General features: G+C 38.3%; 1 protein-coding gene across 3 annotated transcripts in view; it reads right to left on the bottom strand.

Moving 5' to 3' along the window:
- Positions 1–19,353, bottom strand: part of LOC143156618 (cadherin-6) — a 110,408-nt gene that overhangs the window by 8,308 nt on the left and 82,747 nt on the right. For 2 of the 3 annotated variants that reach the window (XM_076330391.1, XM_076330392.1), the window contains exons 5-11: positions 18,005–18,172; positions 16,282–16,469; positions 14,569–14,822; positions 8,459–8,595; positions 3,754–3,875; positions 2,819–2,936; positions 2,480–2,731 (exon numbers count right to left, since the gene is read on the bottom strand). In XM_076330391.1, coding sequence (XP_076186506.1) covers positions 2,480–2,731; positions 2,819–2,936; positions 3,754–3,875; positions 8,459–8,595; positions 14,569–14,822; positions 16,282–16,469; positions 18,005–18,172 — 1,239 coding nt within the window. Of the gene's footprint in view, positions 1–2,471; positions 2,732–2,818; positions 2,937–3,753; positions 3,876–8,458; positions 8,596–14,568; positions 14,823–16,281; positions 16,470–18,004; positions 18,173–19,353 lie in introns of those variants that run through there. The other variant, XM_076330394.1, reaches the window with a different exon arrangement.

Raw genomic sequence — 19,353 nt, 5'->3', positions numbered from 1 at the left:
GAGTCAAAGCACGGTAACTGTTAAAAAGCTTTTTTTTTCTTTTTGCAGTCTCTTCCTCATTTGTAACCCTGTTAAGGGCAATGCCAAGGACTAAGGACATCCCCAAAACAAAATTTTAGCCCATTGAAACTTGTCTTTCTTAGCTTCCTTCAACAGACAAAAAGCTGATTTTTTTTTTTTTTCGAATGATGGGCTCCCCTGCAGGATTGCTTAGAGCAAGACGCTATCTGTAGATGTGCTCAAGCATGTTGTGGAATAGTCTCATACTCTTTCTCTCCATCGACTATAAAGGGATCCCAAGAAGATAGGATAAAGTAGGAAAATGCTCTAATTCCTGCTGTGTCTTTACCATAGGAATAGTGTGAGTAAGGGAGAACATCTGTTAATATGAGTTGAAAGGAAATAAGTGACGTGGTGAAACTGAAGGAATTAGGAGGGCTGGTTCAGATGGTGAAAGCTTCAGGCTCTCACCCTGATGATGAGGATTTACTTATGGTGTCACGTAAGGGTCCTAATCTGAGTGATGCTTCTTTGTGCTGCTGTGCAAAAATGCAGTAAGAGAGAATTCTCTTCCTTAAGAGCATAAAGCTGTGACACTACGTGGGAAGACTGGGGAAAGGTCTATGTGAGAGAACGGAGATAGCTGGAAAAAATTTTGGAGAACTTGAAAACACAGCGTCGATTTTGAATGGACTTCCGGAAGAGCGACCGGTAGAACGAGCTGAGAAAGAGTAGGAATGATAGTTTTTACATGGAAGGGTTGCTGAAGTACCTCATTAACAAAAAAGGCGTTACACAGAATATGCAAGGATGAGACTTTGATAATTATGTCACATCTCTGATACTTGGGTTTTCTTATTTTGTGCTGAACTTGCAGGCAAAAAAACCATTAGAAGTTATACATTAAAGTACATCATCTTTATTTGCATGCCAGTGTTTAGCAGTATCTGAGGCCTCCTGATAAGCTGCTAGACTTACTCAAACTGCAAATAAACCTAGCAATTTACAGGCACTTTTTGTTGCTGCCAAACTTTAAGTTGTAGTTCAGGTCTGCCCAGAGAATTGTTTTTCACTCAGCAGTGGTTGCACATGCAAACCCTGCAACCAGCCTGAAAATAGAAAATTATATAGCTGAGTTAATTGAAAATCTGCTTATGGTGCATGGTGGCGTGAGCAGTAATTGACATAAAGTGCTGCTTAGCACACAGAATCAATTATTTTCGATTGACATAAAACAGGAAATCGTTTAATGTCAGATTGATATTAATGAGCACAGTTGTACTAACGAGTGCAAGACTATCCGCAGCATTAGATTTCTTTTTCTGGTAAGGAACTTGATACGAAGGGAGCTCAGCCCTTAGAGGCAATGATACCATGTTTTGAAAAACGAATTTAATGGCAAATTCAGGATAACATTGTTATTGTGGGAATCTTTTCTGAAAATGGGATAGTGCTTATTTGGGCAAGCCATGACTACGTTGTTAAAGTCTGAGAATCACAACATGGTCTTTGACCCATCACTGGAGAGGGAAATTTTGTTAATGGTAAAGATCAGGATGGTTCTGCAGTGGTGATGAGCATGTCCAAGGAAGATACGAGTATCGTAGAAAGAAGTGGAATCACTGAGGAAACATTTTCTCCCCTGCTTGACCCTACTGCTATAAAATTGGTCTGACTCCCTTCTTTCCTGGACAGATACTAAAGGTGACTAATAACATCTCCCCGAGAACTGCCTGTGTTCTATTGTACAGTTCTCCCCAGATGAATGGACTATGGCTAATGGCTGAGGGACCAATCACCTCTGCTGTACAAGAGGGGTGGAAACTGAGAGAGAGGAATGTGAGAGATGTTGCAAACTGTCCTTATTTTTGTTAAAAAATAAATGTTGACCACCTGTAAGTGCTGTAGCCAGAGATCTGTACATCCTCCACACTCAGGATCCAACCTCTTCATATTCACAGGTGCCTGAAAGGGAGGACCCTGCAGCTTTTGAGAGAGTGCTTTAGTAGCGACCCTATTTCAGCATCCTTTTCCAGCAGAACAGAAGCACTGAGACATTTTTCTCCTCAGTTTAGACACAGGAATTTAATTGTTTAAAACTAAGTTATCTGGCCTCCCTCTATGGTCAATAGAAAGAGACGGACACCTGCAGAGGGTGATTAGTCTGGTCCACCTCAGATACCAATAAAGGGATGGGATGAATGTCTCTCTACAGGTGCCTGTCTCTTTCCACTGACCAGAGGGTGGAGCCCAGCTGTCTCTTCTTGCTTGGACATTGCTAACTTTTAGATAACTAAGATTAGATAGGATGTGTTCTATACACCATATCTGTAGCAGCCCTTAGAGGAGGAAATACAATAATACAAATGCAGGATAAGACAAGGATGTCTTTGCTTTGTTCTTGTCCTAGCCTTGGTATAATCACTTGTAGCAATGAAAAATAACCATGAAGGGAACAAAATGCCTCTGAGCTACTTACCGAGTAATATAATGATACAGAGAAGAATGGCAATAAGAGCCCCAGTGCTAAGACCAGTAGGATGAATCAAGGCTTCGGCATTACAGGACAGCATCTTTCCTCGATGGTCACAAGCACATACTCGAATAGTCACCGTTTCAGTGCTGCTCTGGATAGGGTAGTCATTGTCTGATATTACCACTGGCAAGAAGTAGGTACTCATTTCATGCCGGTTATATCTGGTTTTTCGGGTGAAAATCCCTGCTGTGTTGTCTGGAAACACAAAGCACACGTTAAATCTTCATCCGAAGACTGAAAGCAAGGATGAGATAATAAAGAAAACTCTTCCTAGAAATTCACCTCTGTTGTCCTGTAGTGTAAAGTTTGAGCTGCTGGCTGCCTCGGGAGCTAAGGAGAATGAAAACTGATGTCCACTGTAAGAGTCATCTTTATCAACAGCACTTAATGTTTGTATCAGCTGAAACAATAAGAACAAAATTATCTTCAGTCAATGGACCTTATGCTTATTTATGTACTCTAGAATTGTAAAGCAATCTTATTGTATTCATTATTTTCTTCTGCTTTAAGGCAGCTGATGCTGCTATGGCGAGTTTAAGAAAAGTGATCCATGTGCTGCTGATGCTGTTTAGGATCACCATGCTATTGTATCCCATACCATCAGCCAGTAACATAATGAATTTGAAAGTTGGCAGGAAAATCATGTTGAATTCAAGAGCAGGCTTGGGTTGATGCCACTCCAGATGGGTAGGAAACCTTTGCATGTGACAAGCAATAGAGGTGAAAGGTGAGACAGTCCAAGATGGCTGTATATTTATCTACCCAAATCTCATGTCACAGGAATTGTTTGGCTGAATCTTCCAAATTATCTGCTACTTTGAACCATTTAGTAATAGTCCTATTACTCTACTCCAGGTAGAGTGAGAGTTATCTGGCAGGAAACAGTTATATCACAGACAGGACCTGTAACAGTTACGGATCTAAAACTGTTTTTGAAGGAGACAGTGGAGGTGCCTGAATAAAGCAGAGAATCACAGAATGAAAATGAATCAGGGATAACAAGGTGCAGTACAGAAAACAACAGTGTAAAACACACTGTCACATTAGCTGCAAGAATACTAAGTGTAATCAGATACTGTGCAGCCACTGTTTAGTTTAATTTTGCAAAACTGACAGTTTGATGCAATGCAAAGTAAACCTCTTGATGAGGTGATGCAAAAGTAGTAGCAAAACTCAATTAATTTGGAATATTTTCTTGGTACAAACAGACAACACACCTGTTCTGCCTTTGCATTTTCACAGACGAAGGTCTCGTAAAACATGGCAAACTCTGGAGCATTGTCATTTACATCCAAAACCTTAATGAACACTGGGACACGGCTGCTTTGTTTTGGGTTGTCTGAAATGATAAAACCAGAAAGAATAGAGATTTTATTTAGCCCAGCCACTGACTCAGTGCAGGAGAAGAAAGGGACAGGCTTAGGGGCTCATTGCCTTAATTATTCTCACTCACAACATTCCACTTATATTCTGTTGATTCCTGGGGAATGCGTTATGGGGTGAATTCCACAAAATTGTGCTGTGCTATCGTTACTCTGATTCTGTGTAAGCTATACAGTTAAGATTGGGTAGGAGTCCAGGTTTTACAAATTCCTTTGAACACTCCAAGTACAATTATGAATGTATGTGTGATATATATATTAAAAAAATATACTACGGGAATTAAATGAAATCTATTTATTAACCTAACTGGTACAGTTTGGTGGCAACAAAGTTTCTAGAACATATTCCCTTCCTTAACTCGGAAACAGGAATACTGAAGAGTCATGAAGATGGGATTGAGTGTTTTTTTCCTCTCCACCTGTTATATATAATATCCTATCCCCTATGAATCTCATGACGCAGTTCCTTAAGCTACCATGATTACCATTATGCTATACAAATAGTAACTGCGGCTGTGATCACAGATATTTTCTAATCTGTTGTGGATTGATTTGGCTGATAGAGTTAACACTAAAATGTATCAGCTAAAGAACATAAGCACTATATAGAATCTGCAGATCCCCAGATGTAAACATGTTTTTTCCCCTATAAGGACTGTATAGTGCCAAGAGATTGAATTTGACAAGGATATTCCTGAGCATAAAATACTGATGAAAATATTGTCATCTTTCTAGATAAAAATGAAAACATTTGGAAATGCACCACATTGTATACACCATTCCTTTTCCTGTTGGACCATTCCTTTTCCTGTTGGGGGGAGACAGGCTTTAGTCATGAAGATGATGATACACAAAATAAGGAAGGAAGACAACAGGCAGCAACCTTGCCTAAGAGCCATGAATGGTGAAATAGGCAAGGTTCTGAGGCAGAAAGTCACATCATAACCACCATAGACTCCTAAAAGGTACAAGACCTGCCCCCAAACTAATTTGTCATCGCAAATCAAAAGGAAACCAAGAGACATTGCCAGGACTTGATCTGTGTCCTTTGTGCTCCATATAACACAAAAAATGATCTAGGCCAGGTCACCCAGACGCACCCACCTCAGTGCCTGGGAGTATGTGGGTGTAGGAATGTGAGAGTGAAATCTATGAGGGAATGAGTGTGACTGAAATTAGTTTTATTTAAAATAAATACCTTCCCCCTCCCTTTCATGACGGCTCACACTGAGTTTTGCTACGTTAATTTCCTACCCATGTTAATACAGTTTATTAATGCATTTTAAGCTATGATTCACGTGAAAAAAATAGTGCAATAAAATATAGCAGATCTAAGACTCTGTATGCTTCTACAAGCATTCATTATAGTAACTTGTTGAGTTAGGCTTTAATAAAAGTCCTATTACTGTGTTTATCATATTTTTATAAAATTGAAAATGCCTTCTCCAAAATTGGCACTGTGTATTTGTATTACAGATCTCAGTCATTTGGACAAAATATTGTGCTTTAAAGCCTCACAGTCCCACTGAAGTTAATATGATTCCATTAAGCATAAACCACTTTCTAATATGAACCATTGGGCTAAATTCATTCAATGTATAAAATAAGAGTTTATGTATAATATAGACTAGGCTGAATTCTATGCTAAAATACATCAATACAAATGTTGAATTTTTATAATAGGCAGGAATCAAAGGTACTCATTTGAAGTCGCAGGACTATTGGCAAGACTGTTTTATAAGGGCATACCTTTCTAACAAATACATTCAAATATATTGGCAAGCGTGTTTCTTCTCCTCTCAAGAATTACAATTATTTTCTTTCCTGCTTTTTGAACCATGAACTACATATTTTCATTTTACTTCTAGGTGCTTAAAGTTCTCACAATTTAAAATGATACTGTAATAAACAGAAGCTTCATAAAAACTCTATGCTCTATGGACATGGGCCTTTTTTCTGATTTAATGGAAATGTAAGTTGAAATATATATATATACACACATCTTTAAGACTTTTTTTGTCATCTTTCAAATTATTTTTGCAAATTAATTGATGTAGGTTAATTTGTTTGCATTATCCTTTAATTACTACTGGGCTCCATCTCAAAAAAAAGCTCCACAGACTCAACGAACTGCTTAAATCTATTCATCTCTATAGTGGTATGTTTCCTGTTGACCCAGCAACCAAACTGTTAAAAGTTCTTTTTCTGAATACAGCCTCAAAGTCCTGCCAATGTTTGATTTACCCTTAGGTGTTAAGTAAAGAATATTTAAAAATACTCTGGGAATTCTCTCCGGCAAACCAGCTGTAATTCTGCAGCTGTGAATCAGTAGCCCTGTGTGCTGAGTTTTAGTGCCAGTTTGCCTGCTGACTATGGCAGATGTACTGACCCAGTGTTTCACCAACTATTTGTTTGCAACAGAACATGATTCTCCGGGCTGCTGAGCAACTGCAGCTCATGCTGGTGAAAAAGAACATTAAAAAATTGAGCTATCTACACTTACTGACAATTCTAGACAATTAAAGGCAAAACAACTTCCATATTTTCATTTTTTTTCTACTGTAAAATGAAATCAAGAACAGTCATCACTAAAAGGTGTTTCTCTTTATGACTTATCTTTTTTCTTTTTTTTTTACTTTTTTTATATCAAAGGGAGCACCCATCCATCTGAATGTGCATCTTGCCTGTAACTTGACTGGATATTTCTCTTAGATTACTTCAGTGAAATATACCTGGGGTTTGGTGTGATGGTATGTCACTGAGAGCAATCACTGATTAGCTGGAATTTAGTGGAATGGGACTTTAGCTAGCCTTGCTAGAAACTACTGGTTTTAGCTAGGAGCATTAAGCAGTGTTCCTTTCCAGTCTAGTTTCTTGAGACTAAAATTAGTGAGGTAGCCTGGATCAGACCAAGGCTTGTTTAAACAGTAGCTGCATTTCAACCAAGAAAATTGCCTTTGGAAGGCATCTACCCCAGTTATGCCAAATTTGGTCTAGGCTCAGTGAAGCACAGCCTGGGAAGTAGCTTGTTGCAGCCTGGAAGGATTCAGACTAAAGAGGAATGGTAATTAAGACAGAAGCCTGTGTCAGACACCAAAGGTTTAGTTGAGAGGGTTTGGCCCAGTAGAAGTTCTGTCCGCGGAGGAGGCAAGGAACTAAATGAGTATTTCATATAGATGCTAAGCTGGTTTTCAGCCAGTATACAATTTTCTATACTGTATATTATTTCAGCTCTTCTGGGATCAATGCAAGTGTGCTTCCTAAATGTTCTTGCTATTCTTTCCTTTTTAGGTGTTTATTTTTCCTCTCCTCCCCTACCCAGGAGCACAGTCTGTAGTGTACAACTCTTGACTCTAGATTACTCCTTCAAAGACTTAATAGAAACACAAACACCTAACAGTCAGCCACAAGTCAGTGTTTGTTATGCTGAAACCATATACCTAGCATTAAAAGGTGCAAACTTTCAAGAGAGGGAGAAAACTATTAAGAAACATAATTTCTGTAGGCTCTAACCCACTACTTTTTTACATAACCCCATCTGCTTGCCTCAATAGTATTGTTTCACATCAGTTTTCAGTTTTAAAAAGACCTACAGAATAGAGTAAGGTGGAGTCAAGTACTCCTAAGTTACACTCTTCTCACCGTTCAGCAGGCGATTGAGCCATATGCACATACACACAATATCAGAAAGTAGAGCTTATATTGTCTCAGATTACGTTTAACGAAAAAGCCATTTAGCCTCTGAGTTGCACAAAGGCTTTGTGACAGTCGGAACTGGTGTTTATATTAGATCTATCTACCATTCTACCATGCTTCACAATCGTAGGCACTGTGACTCTCCAAAAGCAAATAGAATTGCATTTCCTAGTATTTGAGCATGTCACACGCTTATAGTTAATGTATTAAAATAAAGAGGATTGTTTATTAAGGCCACCTAGCATACACGTCCTTATCTAGATCCCTGGCACTTCCGCTCCTAAAATCAACAGGACTAGTATTATCACAAGTTTACTTCTTCTGAGCAATCCTAAACTAAGTGACAGACTGATTTGTTAACTATAGCTCGTAATTTCAAAGGATGCGAAAGAAGTTAAAAATGGAAATCCTTAAAACTGATTAAGATCTGTCCACCTAGCTCAGCCCAGCCACTTTAGTCTTACTTGCAAACATCCAGCCTGGGCTATATTCAGTCTGGATCAGACTGAATTCAGCCATGGAATGCAGTTTGGCTTTAAACCATCTTGCTTGCTGCATGCCAATTTCAGAATTCAACAGTCGTGTTCAAAATTTTAAAAAAAGGCTATTACTGATTAGAAAACACAGAATTGTTACCTTTCCTCCCTGCTCAGCTAAGTTACCTCTTCATGGTAACACGGTAACAAAACTGCAGACCACCTCTTGCAGAGTTTCCGCTTCTTCATTAGTATTGAGCGGACTATCCATATAACCTGACATCTGTCCAGCCGTGCTTTTCACACGCTCAGCTAGAAGGCTAAATTCATTACATCAGGGACAGCAGTGGTATTTAGGTTTGACTTACTGATCTCTGCTGCTATTACTGTAATGTTGTGCCATAGCAGTGTTTCCCGGTCAAGGGGTTTTGAAGTAAATATCGAACCATTTCCTGAATTGATGTTGAATACTCTGTCCATATCAGTGTGTCGATCTACAGAGTACCTGCAAATACAGAGACAGGGGTTAGGAGAATTCTTTCCTTTTTATTTCTATGTTCTTAAACCATTTTCTAAGACTAGACATCAAACAGCTAGTAAATGGGGTTGCCTTTTGTTTTCAGCGCAGGCTTCAGAGTCTTCATGTATTCTCACAAAGAGCTAGTTCTGAGCCACTGGATAATGACACACTGGAGGTTTGATTTAGAAGGCGGAGCATTGTCACTGAATAAATGAATTACTGCAGAATTTACATACCTCTGAGAATCATCAAAGCTTTGTTTTTAGTGAGAAATGTGAAGTCTGTGTCCTGAAAGATATGAAGTTTATTTTAAGGCTGAGTTGGCTTTCCTATTATAAAACCCTCTTTTTATGGTTTGATATATCAACTGTTCCAAATCATTTCTGATATAAAATTTGACAGCTGGGGTGCATTTCTTGCTTTCACTTCCCAGCGTTTAAAAAGACTGCCCCCCCCCAAACAAGGCAGCACGGAACAGAGATTCATTATTCCGTCGTACGTATCACATAAAGGTTTGCTATAATTCATTAAAACTAACATGCTCAGCCCTGCTTGATGGTACCTAGATGTGAAAATGAATGCTAACAAGCTCTGGAGGAGCTCAGAGTCTAAATACAGATTCAAATTTTCAATCTGATCTTTTGCTTTTTCTGCTGAACTGAGCTCAACTTTAGAAACAGAGCTCTGCAGTTCACGGGAGGGGGTGCTACCACCCTGATCCAAATGCTGTGACTTGGTTTCATCTCTCATGAAGAGAAAATTCTTGCATAAATTACGGAGGTTTTGACAGAAATACGTCTCTGATGTTGCTAAAGCAAGAATGCAATTGCATTATTCTGCTCTTGTTTCAAGCCCGAATGTGTGCTGGTGTACAATCCGGGACAGAGCCTTAGGAAGCCCAGTGTGCTCCCTTGGTCTCCTTGAAGGCCACGTCGATGGAGACAAGGCAGCTGCTGCTGTCCCTTGTGTCCAGACAAGGATTAAGATACGGCTGAGCTGGTATGCTGTCAGATGAAAACTGGGCCAGAAGAATGGCTGGCAGAGTTTACTGCCACTACAGAACGGAGGGGAATGCAGAGGCTGAAGAAAATTTCCGTTCCCTGCTCTGCCCTAGGAGCAGCTGCGTGACATATCCCTTATTCTGCACAGATTTCCCAGTGCCTGTGCAGTGTCTCTTAACTTCTGAGAAAGATCTTGCATGGAAGAAGAAGGAAATACAAGAGTCCAGTTGAAACACGTGATTCTGACAAAGGTTTAAAATGAACTAACTTGCTAATTATCTTGTAACTGCTTTTTTTTTTTCTTCTTTACAAGTAAAAAAATGGGATATAATATCCACAGCAAATTGGTGTTATTCTAAAATGAGAATTTTAGCGTAGCCTAGCTTCCTAAACAAAACAATAGCAAGTATTAATTATTTGCACTAAAATGTTTTTCTTTTTCCACATTAAATTCCTATGGAAACAACCAAATGAGATTCAAAGGTACTCACACAAAAGGCTGACCTTTTTTGTAGGACTTGCATAGGCACACCTTGCTAGATTTTCAGGAGTTGATTTAGGTTTTGTTCGTTGCTGTCACTTGACTAACAGTGCCGGAATTTCAGCTGCATGAAGTCAGCTGTGGTGCCACTAACCTAGTTCCTTTATGCAGCATTGTAACATTACCATCAGCTTGAAAAGAGTATGTGAGAAGGTATGTTATACGCAGCGCTGACTGATGGGACAGCCCCAGCAAGCTGTGTTGTTTTGTCCAAATCAAATAGTACATGTGAATTTGTTGACTTAACTGAAATGTTTGATGGAAACAAGTTTATACAAACCGGTCTGACTCTCTTATATTTTGACAAATTAAGTATTTGATATGGTAAACGTTTCATTTTAACTTTCATTCATTCAGGCTTTTATATGATATTATGTTGGTGTTTTGTGAATTCAATTATTTTTCAGATATTCTGTAGCTCATTTCCATATCTTTCAACTGAAACACTTTGGTATTTCCATTTTGCAGTAAATCTAGATTTTGCATTCCTATTTGAAATTAAATATCAGGATTTTCCATAGATTAGCTGTTCCAGCCAACTGTAGTAGTATGTTTCAGGCTCTTGCTCAGCAAGATATTTAAGTAAGCATCTAGCTTTAGGCATGAGTTGTCCATTCGTTGTTTTTCTTTCTTCAGTTATGCTTTCACTCATGCTTCATATTATGAATGGACTTAAAATACCTTACTGCCTTAGCACATTTTAATGCCTTGGCATATTGTAATCACTATCTTTACTTCGTAAGATTTCCCAAATTCAATCTGTGGTACAGTATCTGGAAGAAATGAAAAAAAAATTGTTCTGGACTTTTTCTAAGGTTACCAGAGCTGTAACATTGAGGACTTCTTCTTCAAGATATTAAGAATTTTAAAATATAAGTCCTTATAAAACTGTACGTATATTCAGTCATTTGTACAGTGGAAAGTTAAACTCACAAAAAAAAAAAACAAACCCACAAACCAAAAACAACCGGAGAACAGCTTCTTAATGAAATGTTAATTTTATTTCTTCATATCCAAAAGAAAATACATACAAGGTCAATGCAGTTTAAGTATATTCTAATTATACCATTAACCCTGGTCTAGAAGGATGATTTTAATAAGCTAGACTGTCACTTCTGTTTCTCAGTTTGTATAATCCAGTCTCTTTTGATCAAGGACTGTTAATTACGTCGAATTGGTGGCGATTCTGACTTATGGATCATAACCTAGTAAGAATTAAGCAGACAACATCAAACTCATTTTTGCATTTATTTAATGAAATTACTGGTGTTTATTTGTCAGATTTCAGGCCTTCTTCCCTTTCAAACCTTGAGGAATTGACAAGCTAGGAAGTTAAAAGGTATCTACGTAGATTCCAGTCTCTCCTCGTACATAACAGGAAGAAGGGGAGGGTGAAAGAGAGAATCTAACACATGCAAATATGTTGTCAGTAAAATACACAAACAAAATTAAGCCTTACATTTGTTTGCAGATCATTTTCATCTGGGATACTTTAGTAAATCAAATCACAGCAGGGAGACAGTTCCAGTGACTGATGAACTTCATTATGCCTCTGAGGAGTTACTATAGCAAAAAAACTCAGCTAGCAATTTAAAAAGATCTGATGTACAATACAGCAGTGCCAGTTGCAGCATTATTTTTTTTCAGTATGCAGTGGTTCATAATATTTCTGTTTACATCAAACACAAGCAGAATGCAAAACTTTTTTTTTATATCACAGCTGGACAGTGGAGTGTTACTCAGGAGTGTATTAATGTCGCTACGCATGGGTGCATATTCAAATATAGCCAAACATCTATTGGTGTATTTTTGTATTTTCTTAATGTCATGTCACAGCAAAGCTTATTTATAAGGGCTGGACTGATGAAATGGAGCTCTACAAATACATAGGTCATGAACGATTATGCACTCTGACAACCAGGGCAGATATCCGCTTCCTATTTTGTTATTGCTTCATTGTCTCCTGATGTTCAGCAGCTTGCTGTCTAATGTAACCGCAAGGCAGGAAGATTTGTGGGTCAGGAAGGGATGTGTGTGTGAATTTTTCATAACGCGTTTTCATAATGATATTGTGAAGGTTTCCTTTAATGGAAGATCAAAGGGGCTTTCATCTAACAGAGTTAGGGCTCGGTTTGTTTAAAAAGAGAAGTCTTCACTCAAGTAGAGGAGAAAATGGAAGGTTTTCATTGTAATATCAAGTGTCTAAAGATTTTATTTTTAGCTGTCAAGAAAAATTGACAAGCAAGTGACAAGTCTTATATATACAGTCTAATTGCATCTTCCCCGAAGCTTAAAGTGAAAATCAGATTTAGCATCTCTATTGCATGATGGAAAAAAAAATCACCCTGTCAAAAAGATGCAAACTCAACCCGTGCCCCTGAATTCTAGGAGATACCCAAGATATTAGCACCATAAAATTACATTTATTGCAAGCTAACATCTCTCAGGCTACTGCTTTCTGCTGATTTCCTTCTCCTCATGCTGATTTTCATGTTTCTTCTTGCTGTGTTTATTTCTATTACTCTATCCTCTTCCTCATTTTTCTTTTTCTTCTCCTTTCACCTTGATTGTTGCATGCTATTAGAGTATAAAGGAGACAAGTTTTCTGCTGCACTGCATCAATTTTGATACCTCTGCTAAATTTTGTTCAATAATTATCTGATACTTTAATACGCAAAGTACCTATGCTGTATTAAAGAACTGCCCTTTGAAAGACAGGTAAGTTTTAGCACACACATTCAATTAATAGAAAAGAGCCAGTAGGCAGTACTCGGCAATGAACAGCATAATCCCTATCCACTGTAAATCACTTATAATTAGGAGCTGGTGCTGGTGTGAAATGCAAATGGTTGTGGTTATCACCACAGGGAAGCAGAGGGAAGCAGGGAAGCGCTCCCCTCACTCTCCAGTGCCATTAGATATAAAAAAGCAGGTTCATATGAAGACTGCAAGGGGACTGGGTGTCACCTCAACCAATTTTCCATCTTCATGCTAGCATGCCCATGAAGACATGGTATAGAAGGTGTTCATTCTGCCCCTGGGCTTCACCAAAGTCAGCAAAACTTTACATTGCTCTTGAAGTTACTATGCTCTGCTAGTCCAGAACTCTATATAATTGTTGCGTGTCATGATATAAATGAAAGCAAACCTTAATTAAAATTAGAAGGCTTAGTCTTGAACAAGAATTCATGTGCAGGGCATTGCATGTAAACTGAAGACAGAGAGGGTTTCTGCCAGAAACGTTTTAGATTTAGTTTCTTCATCTAGGAAATTAAGATGATAATATTTACCCCTCTCACAAGATGAGCTGAGAGCTTAAAACTTACTCATACCTCATAAACATTGTAAGATATCTTGATGAAAGATAGTTGTTTGCAGAAGTGCTAAGTATTGATGGACTGGGTTTTTATTAAACCTGTATTGTTCTATTTTGATCTTAAGACTACTACTGCATTTCCAAGATGCCCAACCCAGAGACATGCTGAAAATTGACCTGGATTTAATATTGCTGTATTTTTCATTTCCTCCTCTTACTGCCTTGTCAGTAGCAATGAACTTTAATTAAAGCACACAACTATTTAAAAGTTCTTTTATGCTCTATCCAATATGACTTAAGTACTCCAGTATATTTTCAAATGTACTGAAACAATGTACCTGTTAATTTACAAAAGTGAAGGCTTAGATTTAGCTACTCCAACCTTAACATTTCCTCCACTTCCTCTAAGACTAGTTTATTGATTCATGGCAAGTGTAATTTATGAAGTCCATGAGACTGATTCTTATCTTACTAACTTTAGCAACAACTACAACATCGGTGCGTTATCAACGTCATTCTCACCCTAAATCCAAAACACAGCACTGTACCAGCTACTAGGAAGGAAATTAACTCTATCCCAGCGAAAACCAGGACACACTGATACAAATGAGATCAGAGTCTGTGTGTGCACAGGAGCTGCATTTAAGGCATTTCTACTTGCAGTTTAGAGAAGGTAAATGTGACCTCTGTTAAGCAGGTCTGGATGGATGGGAGAAGAAAGGTCTGCTGAATCACCCCCCTGTCATATATCCAAGAGGATGCACCGCACTGCACTGGAAAATGTTAAAGGTGGAAGGAGAACACTAACAGATTCTTAGTGCTTTTTTGGCAGTAAATTCTTCCATGGTAGAAATAACTACAAACATTAGTTACTGAAGAGGATAGGATGTAATTCAAGATGCAAGGGCCATGCAAACACAATCACACAGACCTAGATATGCCCAAGCGTGAGAGATCATTTACCATCTACAATACTCTTTATTTAAGCATACCTGAACAATTTCATTGTTAAAAGTGATTTTTTTGTGTGTGCTGACATGAAAAAAGCAAAATTAAAGCTGCAAAAAATTTACACACAAGCTGAAATAGTCTATGCTTACTTGACAGGGTTCTTGGCAGCGTCTGGATCCTGAGCAGTTACTGTTCCTATTACAGTGTTTATTGGAACACCTTCTTTCACTTCCATTATGTATGCTGGTCTGCTGAACACGGGGGGTTCATCTACATCCTCCACCTGAATTCTGACTGTAGCTGAGTCCTTGAATGGTCCCAGGTAGAGGAATCGAGGGTCCACGTGAGTATTGGTAGCTTCCACTTTCAGAATATACAGGTTTTTATTTTCGAAATCCAATGCCTGGGAAGAGAAAAAGAAAAGTTTAAAAGGTCTGTGGGGATTGCTGTGGCTTGCAGCCAGATGAGCCAAATGAATGGGGGGATGTCATGGAGAGGCCAGTGCCAGATAACAGGAGACTGAACTGGAATTAAAACGCCAGCAGAAAAGAGAAAGACAGGGCTCTATGCTACTGATGGTACGGTATAGAAAAAAACACTTTTTCAGGGAATTCTATGCCTGGAACTCCTAAGCATCAATTAATCTTTCCTTCTCAAATATTCTTAACTCTTCATGCCTTTTATTCTGTCATTTTTGGCATTTTGATGTTTTCTTGTCTATTCCTTGCCCCTAAGCACCACACACTAAAGGGGGGGAGATTTTCTAGGAGCTGCTTGTTTAAATATTGGCATTCCATCACTGAAACGAAACAATGTGACATCTAGTGTCTGGACATCCAGGACCACCCATCAAGGAAAACATGATTTTATGATAGGCTATGACTATATCACACTGTTAAAAGTATGAAGAAACAGCATTTAGTGACTCTTTGTAACAGCACTTAGAGAAATGTGGGGAGAGACTAGTCACCCCGTTTTTCCATTATGTCGTAGAAGATTCACAGCTTCTGTCAGCAACAGACAGAAATGCAAACAGAGTTAGACTGATACTATAATCAGCCCCTGGAAGGCATCTCCTAAAAAACAAGTAATGACAGGTGTCGTACTGATATCAACAAGCAAGTGCATGTTCGGAAAATCTACACAATGTCTATCTAGTGATGACTGAACTTGAACTGATGGAGGATGATATCTGTAACCTTATCAAGCTTGCCTGATAACCCACTGTAAACAATATTTCTCAAACCTTTTCTGACAGCCAATGTGCAACCTAGTAGATGATGTCCATTGTGATCCAGCAAGGCACTGTGGTTTTTTTTCTAAAGCAAAAGCATGCTGATGGATTTATTAATTACATTTTTACAAAATGTGAGTCAAAAGAAATTTGTCTATGTACTTTAATATATTATACCTATACAATTCAACACCTTCTGATAGTACAAAATAGGCAATGTGATACTGATTATTTCTGTGGTCTTAACACAGCACTTTCTAGTAAGTGAGCAAATCCTGTAAGCATCATAGGGAGAAAATCACAGTTGGATGGTGGTGCCTCCTTGAGTTATTCTGTGGATATGTTCAGACTGTAGAATTTTTTCTCAGTCCTATCCCACTCCATAGGTTATTTACTCTCTCAGGTCCTTCAAAGTATGTGCATTGGTTCAGTAAAGGAGGATATAAGAGGAAGGACCCCAATTGCTTGTATAAAAGAAATTTTACATAGGTAATGTAGAGATTCCTAATAGATAGCATTCAAATTAATAAACAACACATGTTACACTAAAAATGGAAAACAAGTATGTGCTCGATAAAGTTTTGACTGGTATTTCAGAGGCTGGGATTAAGTGTGTTAAGGTGTATACCTTTTTGACAGTTATAATTCCTTCCTGTGTGTCCTTGTCTGTGGTAATTCCAAACATGTCATATCCATCCCCCTCAGTGATGCTGTATTCAATCTCTGCATTTTCATCCACGTCAGCATCATTAGCTTTTATCCTGCCAACCGGTGAGTCAGGTGGCATAGACTCAGGAGCTCTGAATTGGTATGTGCCTACAGCAGACAGAGAAGGAAATTTTGTCAGTCAGTCTCATGGTACTTTGGACACCATCTCTCAGCCCACTGTCCATGCTGGGCATGCACAGATGAGTCAGTGAGTCGCTGTGTCTTCAGGCCTTCCTGGGGCAACAGCCTTCAGCTTCTGCCTTACTTTCATGTAGATAAAAGTAACTTATTTTTCTGTCTATTTTCTAGTTTGAAGGATGGGCATTTTGTTTTCCTACGTACATGTACCTTTAGCAACATACGTCCCTTTCTAGACATTATCAGGGTCTCTGTTGGCTATATAAAAATTGTATATGAAAAATGTCTTGAGGCCAAAAGACAAAAATTAAGAACTGCTAGAGGCCAACGCAGCTTAGTAACGCTAAAACCAAATCCAGCCAAATGCCTATTAATAATGTGCTACATTGAATTCTCCTCTGAGAAAACTCTACTTGGGGAATGTTGGCATTATGAAGCTGTATCTTTGGCTTTTATATTGAAGACACTTATGTCCAGAGATGTATAATTAACTCATTGGAGGCAGAGTGCTATATTTCCTCTTAAGTTGCTCTAATTTAAATGGAAACGCTTTGCCCATAGCTAGGAACAGACTTTGAACTTAAATGACAAGTTGCTTCCAATAACTTTCCCAATGACTTAACCGCCAAAGCTTGCTGATTTGTCTGATAGTATCTGCAATAATTTTCTCTAACAGCTGCTCTTGACTTTGACACACACTGACACTGTGATACACACACATCACACACACAGCAGTGGTTAGACAAAGCAAAAAAGAAGAAAAAGAGAGAGCGAAAGAAGGAAGAAAAGAAAGAAAGAGAGAAGGAAGGAAAGAGAGGGAAAGAGAAGTGGATGAAAGCTGAATCACTTTGAATCACTTATGGCCATGAGTGGTCATTAATAGAAACTACTTTCCAAGAGATCTGGCTCAAGTGATGCCCTTAAATATCACACAGATATCTACCAAATGATCTGAGACAGGGGAAGGAAAATAGAGAGAAATATCTGGTATGTTTATGTACGTGTTTTTGTTTCTGTATGCAAAGAATATAGGAAAATCCATTGAGGCAAATGCTTCCTGGGTGTAAGTATTCATTTTGATAGAATTGCTCTTGGGATCATTTTACGTACTTAAATATGTTTCAAAACTGAAATACGTTAGATTAGAACAGATATCTTAAAACGCAGTCAATGACAAGGTCTAATAGAAATAATATTGATCAAGAAATATAGATTATATCAGTCAAAGCTATTTAATGGGTAGCAAAATTAATGTTTCTGTACATTAATTCACCTCTCAGACTATTTACTGCAACTGGAGCAAAAATATTAAAGATATGTTTCCCAGTTATTGCAATTAACCTTAGCATGATCCTATTGCTTGCTTGTGTGTTGTCTTTTTCTTTCTTAAAGGAAGTCTGATACTCAGTAAGTTCATGACAGCAGAAACAATACCTGAGGTGAAAAAAAAAATACCAATTTTTGTCCATTTTGCTGTAAAGACATAGAATGTAATTATTCCATACTCTGGGGGAAGCGAGGCGGATTGTCGTTTACGTCAGTCAATGTGATGTTCACGGTGGTGGTTCCTGATAATCCACCCATCTGGCCTCCCATGTCCTTAGCCTGGATGACCACTTGGTATTGCTCCCTGTTTTCACGGTCCATGTTTAGCAAAGCAGTTTTAATAACACCTGAAAACATGAAAATTAAAGAGGGGGAATTCACAAGTAAGGTACTGATTGTGATGAAAATCCTTATTAAAAAAACCCCACAGCCTAAAGAACAAAACAATCCCTGTGTAATAGGTAAACTTTGCCCAGTACAAATATTTACTGTTATGAGATGGCACATTAAATTACAGACTTGTCATATCATATCTCAGTCTGCTGCCTATGTGACAGACACAATATTAGTGGCATCCCCAGAAAGATGTTCTACCTATTTGTGAGCAGTGTTATTTTACATAACTATTTACCCCCTTTCAGTTCCATGCTAAAGTCTCTCACTGAACTGGAAAAAGGCTTGTTGTTCATTATAATGTGCTCTATCTTTTCTCTCCTCTTCTGTCAATATTTTTATTTTGACAGATGTGGTAAAAAAAAAAAGCTAACTTCAGCAAGACATCATTAAAGAGGCAACACAACAACATAAAATGGGAGAGAGAAATTAATTAAGAAAATTGTGAGCATCCAAGCATGCCCAAGTATATATATTTCTATTTATACGTTGATTGAAATGATTTTGCCAGTCACTTCCTTCTTCAAAGGCACAAATATCAGTTATGAGGCCAACTCCTATTGAAATCCAATCATTCAGATTTACCATGAAGCAAAATGTTTGCATTCTCACTGTGTCTCTTAAGGCTAAGAACTGACTCCTTTGTAGGCAAAAGGAGTGAAATTCAAGTACTGAAATCCATGGCAAAATTCACAGCAGCTTCGATGGAGACTTATTTCACTCTAGGAGTTCTGCAATTGATTTCCATGGCAGGAAGATCAAGCCTGTGGTTTACCTTGCTTCCCCTGTGTGCCCCATACAAACCTCTTGCTAAAAGATTATTACTGGTGAACTCCCAGCTATGTTATCCTTATTATAGCTCTAGATAGAAGAGCACGTAGTGTACTGTCCAAGTCGGAACGAGTGCATCAGTGCAAAAATCCTTGCTTGTAGTATCTAATACCTTATGCTTGAAGGGAAGCTCTCTTTGATCTTGGCTCTCCCTCTTTTCAGAATTATGTACATTTTTTCACCTTGGGTTTTTCTTTGAGAAACATAATCTCTCCCTCCTTTTCCCTGCCTGAGTCTCCAAGATTTATTTAAGAAACAATGCTAAAACCTGATCAATTGTCTGGGATAAGCCGTTCCTTTCCTG

The sequence above is a fragment of the Aptenodytes patagonicus genome, chromosome 2 (genome assembly GCF_965638725.1).
Source record: "Aptenodytes patagonicus chromosome 2, bAptPat1.pri.cur, whole genome shotgun sequence".
Taxonomy (NCBI): domain Eukaryota; kingdom Metazoa; phylum Chordata; class Aves; order Sphenisciformes; family Spheniscidae; genus Aptenodytes; species Aptenodytes patagonicus.
The sequence above is the reverse complement of the archived record's forward strand: the minus strand, read 5'-3'. Positions and strand labels throughout refer to the sequence as shown.